The 4963-nt window shown below is 35.6% G+C and overlaps 1 protein-coding gene across 1 annotated transcript; it reads right to left on the bottom strand.

Moving 5' to 3' along the window:
- Positions 1-520: 520 nt before the first annotated feature.
- On the bottom strand, positions 521-4963 carry FGL2 (fibrinogen-like 2). The gene is made up of 2 exons (XM_010184305.1): positions 4266-4963; positions 521-1518 (listed from the first exon to the last, which is right to left on the bottom strand). The coding sequence occupies exons 1-2, from the start codon at positions 4885-4887 to the stop codon at positions 812-814; spliced, it is 1329 nt and encodes a 442-aa protein (XP_010182607.1). The 5' UTR covers positions 4888-4963; the 3' UTR covers positions 521-811.

Genomic DNA, 4963 nt, shown 5'->3' with positions numbered 1-4963 from the left:
TAAATGTGCAATACGCTACATGACGGCTCCTTTCTTCCACAAACAACAAATAGGACCTGGAGCTTGAATGGAGGAACCAAAATGAGCAAGAATATTGTCTTTTATTACATGCTCTCTACATTATTTCCACTTGCATTTATTCAATTCTTTCACCAACTTCTTTGGATCATCTTTATAAAGGGGATAAGATCTGAGCAATCATCTTCATTTTCCAAGTTTTCTTCAAGGTTTTTTTTGTGTCTTTGGGCAAACTATGTGGTCCTCTGTTCACTAATCATTTAAAAATAATGATTTGTAATATTTTCCCTAATTTTTATAGATTTTGCCATGGTGTATCTTTGAAGTCGTGAAAGATAGATGATACAAAAAGTCAGACTGTTTCAGAGAGACTAATTTTCATTCTAAGTGTTGAGAAATATGTTATCAATTATACCTCTGAGTTATATTCAGGTTAAAATGTAGGTGTTCATTCAGACACAATTTGTAGAAGACCATTTAAAAGTTTAAAATCATAAAATCTGGTATATCACAGTCAGTAAAAGCACCAAAAGCAATGTTTACAATATTTACATAATGATACCAAGACTCAACCTGTGTTATGTTTTAGCAATAACTACTCAGAAACATTCATGCTGTTTTTAATACGTTATATGGATCAAACCGTCTCCAAGAATTTATGTGGAAATATGTTGTTTTGTCTAGAACTATTTTATGCCAAACATAACTGAATACTTGAATTCTGAGTATAATACTGAGTAAGTATGATTTTGAGTGCAAGCCAATGCAAACTTGTTAAGAGAAAGGTATAGAATTACTGCACAAAACTTTTGGGTCTGATCATGATTTTTACTGATTTAAAGGCTTGCCTGTATCCACTTGGAATATCATCAGAAATACCATGCCATGTACCCCAGAAAATGCCATTGCGAACACCTTTGTATTTCTTGTGGTAGTACTTGCCATTGAGGTTGGCAGACAAGCACGCATCAAACCACCAGCCAGAGCTGTAGTATGCTCCGCAGTTTCCTGAGGGATACCTGTCGTTGTCCTTGTCTGGAGTTGTAAAGAACTTTTGGTCATGGTTGTAATGCTTGCTGTAGTGAAGGGCATCGCCTGCCGTGCCACTGTAGCCATGAACGCTTAGGCGGTACTTTAGATACTCATTCGCCACATAGAAATGTTCGTATTTTGCATACTCTCTGATACTATTGAAATCTTCAAGTTCAATTCTCAGTTGCATTTCCTGGCTCTTTGTCAGGAGATGAATTTTGTCATTCCCCAGCCAAAACTCCCTGCTGAGGTTTCCAAAGCCATTTTTGTAGTCGTTCCAGGTTCTGTTAAAGTTAGTGCTACCATCCTGACGCCGTTGTAGCACTGTCCAGCCACCTCCTTGTGTTTGCATGTCGCAGTAAACTTCAAAGCTATTATTCCTGGGGTCAGGACTAATCCTGTAGATTCCACTACTCCTTTTGCCTGCTGCATAATGATCAGCACAGTCTCGCTGCATTATTTGTATAACTGGTGGAAGAACAGATAGTGTTAGAATAAACACAAATTCAATTTAAAAATAAAGAGAATTTTTACCCAGACTGATGTGGCATATAGAACTTGGATTGGACAGACTTCTACATAGGAAATAGTGTTACAGCAACTTCAGTTCTAGGGAGAAACAGGTTTGCTCTATAATAAGTGCCACCTAGGATCTCTGCATCAGACAGCTATCCAAAAAACCCCCATTTAGACGACTTTTAAAAGCTGCCTAATATGGGGACATTTTAATTGTCTGCTTTCCTTTTTCTCCTTTTCTCTACTCTTCTCTATCCTTTCATTACCTCCTGTAAATTCAGCCTGATTTCTTCTGTCCGTTTTTCTAATGCTTTACGGACACTTTTTCTAATGCTTTCTTTTTTTCTAAACACTTGCTGCTTTTTGTATTTAAATGTATACCATTGTAGCCTGTTTATAATTTAAGTCTTTGTCTGGCAGTATATCAGAGAAAAAGCTTTGTCCACATGGGAATGACTTTAACCTGGCTATTGTTCGGTTGACATCATTTGATACAGAACATAACATGATTAGGAATGTTGCATGTGTTGATCTTGACTGTACTTTAGGAAGCAGTAAAAAAAGTAATGACATTTTCTCATCTATTCTAGTAATACTGTGATTCCTAGAAAGATGAAGCCAGATGAGTGATGGTGCTTTCCTGTGTATATGGCATTGCTGGCTTTTATAGTAAGGCAAAAGTTTAGCATCTACCATTAACACAGCCTTTTCCCACTGATGGGTGATGTGTTTTATTCAGAAGAAGGATACCTCCCAGCTTTTCCTTCAGAGTGAAAATCCATTATTGATCCATAATGTCATCCAGTAATGACATTGTGTACAACAGCACTGTGTGGTAGTTCCCTAAGTAAGTGATACAGATTGCTCTCAGAAGTTCTGAGTTAAGAATCAAAACCATAACGTTCATTCCTAGTGCAGGCTTGAATTTATGGGCATGTTCATTTGCAGGCTTGAATTGCCTATTTTTCCTAGAAAATTTAAACAATTAAACTACTTCTTGAAAGGTAGAAGTGTTCTCAGGCTGCAGCAGGGAATAAGACTCAGGACTCCTTGTTTGGCAGTACAGAAAAGTGAACATCTATGAAAGCACAAACTATAGGAATCAAACGCTTAGAAGCCAAATCTAAATCCACAATAGATTCTTATTTATTTCACTAAACTTTGTGTAAGATCTCTGGTGGACTATGTTTCAGAGCAAATATGGACAGAGAATATACACTTCAGATGAGATACTTCTATAATCCAATTCAACTCCTATAAAATTTTGCTCTTACTTTCAGTGGATGCACAAATAGCTCCTGTAGAGGAAAAAGTTGTAACTGTTATTCTTGCTAGTTTTCATAATGTATATATTGCTGCTACAAACACTTTTAGCATGTTACTGTAGAATATAAGGAATATCTACATGATCATGTGCTATGAACAGTACCCATCATTTCAGTGAGAGAAATGAAATCTAAAATTAATTTAGTCATTTAGTCTGTTATGGAGTAGTGTGCTTGAATTTGATTCATTGTCCACTATCAATATACCAAATATTGGTCATTCTTTTTGTAAGTGTTTTATATCTGAATTATGTAATTGATTTATACTGATTTGTATCTGATTTAAGCTGATCGTTGATATTGTAAACACATTACCTTCATTATTATTCATTTGCTTTTTTCACACTTTCAAGAATGTCAGCTGTACCATCTGCAGATCCTTCAATTTTCAATATGCGTAGACAGAAGAACAGTTTTATTTTAAACTTGAATGCAATAGAGGCTTAAAAACTTTAATGCATCCTGATCTTTCCATGCTTTATCTCAAGAACCCTGTCCTCATATGTATGGTATCTAAGTCATAGAATACAATGACAATCTAGTGAATATTTCTTGTTTTCAAAGATTCTTATATGGGATATAAAAACTTTGTGCCTTTAAAAAAAAACCCCTCATCTTCCCTTAATGACAGTCAGTATGAGAAAGAAATTATTAGTTCTATTTCTTGATTTTAACTAGGACAATTAAAAAGCAAAAGAAAAGTGATAACACCTGTTTTCTGTTTTTTATTGCTTATATATTAGATCCATGCTAAGGGTTTAGTATTAAAATTATGGTATGTATATTACCCACTTAAGAAGTACTGTTAATAAGCTTTTTTAGCTGACCCTTTCACATATTTGCTGTGATGACAGAAAAATTATTTTATTACCTATCTGTTAAAAACTAAACATTTTACTAGATTCACTTGATGTTTAATAATGGCTTGCAGACCTTTTCAGAATAGCTGCAGTTTCACATTACAAAAAAGCCATGCAGTTTTGTAAGGCACACCTAGGAAAATTTACCCCTTCTTATCCAAGGAAAAAATATATGTAGTTCACTGATGTTTAATACCCTTAATGAAGAGTAGTACGGTGTAAAATAAAGTTAATTTTTCACGATTACTCATTGAATTGCAAAAAAAAAAGCCCTTTGAAAATTCATGTTTTAAATCCCATAATAATGTCCAGTTCTATGAGGAACTGAACACCTGCAACTCTCAGTAACCCTCTAGTGGCAGCTGAAATGTTTTACAGGAGTATAAATAAACACTAAAAAGAACAAATACTTGTGAATTTAATAGCACAGCTATTTGTTTAAAATCTATTTAAAATTGTTTACCTAATATTGGTAAAATGCACAGAAAGCTCATAGAATTAACAGGTTACATACCAGGTTGTGGTTGCATTGCTGGACATTTAGAAGAACATTTGTTATCCAGGCTGTTCACAGCAAATGTCAAATTAGCTACTTTGCTGTCCACGTAATGTTCCACGTTGTTCATGTTGATGAGGCTCATCTTCTCTAAACGACCCTGCAGTGTCTGAATCTGGCTTTTTGCATTTTTCAGGCTGGTTGCCATTCTGTTAACTTTGCTTTGCAGTTCCTTTACTCTGTTATCTTGGATTCTGCTGGTTTCTGCTGGAGTTTCTGCATTAGGTAGCGGGAATTCATTACTACTGTCTCTTTCTTGGTTGTCATCTGCCTGCAGCTTGCAATCTTGGCAGCATTTCTTCAGCTTGTTTACTGCATCTTTAAGGGTCTGTACTTCTTTGAGAGTTTTCTCAAGCAGTTTGAATTCTTTAGGTAATTGGATGGTCATCAGAGGCAGATTTATCTGATACGGGCAATCTTCTCCTTCGTCACATTTCCGATTAGTTTTGAGCTTTATAGGACAAGTCTCAGTACCTTTTTCTTCTTTAGCATCCTCTTCATCTTCTAAAACGACTGCAAAGACATTTGTTAAAGCAAGGAGAGCTGTCTTCAGCAAGACTAAATAAACAAGCAGCTTCATCTTCGCAGAGAAACGAGCAGAATGAGGAAGTATGCAAAAGTGGAACAACTTTATAAGGGCAGCTTGGAGCCTGCGA

The sequence above is a fragment of the Mesitornis unicolor genome, unplaced genomic scaffold (genome assembly GCF_000695765.1).
Source record: "Mesitornis unicolor isolate BGI_N332 unplaced genomic scaffold, ASM69576v1 scaffold27785, whole genome shotgun sequence".
Taxonomy (NCBI): domain Eukaryota; kingdom Metazoa; phylum Chordata; class Aves; order Mesitornithiformes; family Mesitornithidae; genus Mesitornis; species Mesitornis unicolor.
This window is presented reverse-complemented; position numbering and strand designations above follow the sequence as displayed.

Excerpts from the sequence above, each read along its gene's own strand:
- FGL2 (XM_010184305.1), bottom strand. The coding sequence starts at position 4,887 with ATGAAGCTGCTTGTTTATTTAGTCTTGCTGAAGACAGCTCTCCTTGCT. Across the intron at positions 1,519-4,265 it reads AGCAATGCAACCACAACCTG|TTATACAAATAATGCAGCGA; the intron begins GTATGTAACCTG and ends TTCTTCCACCAG.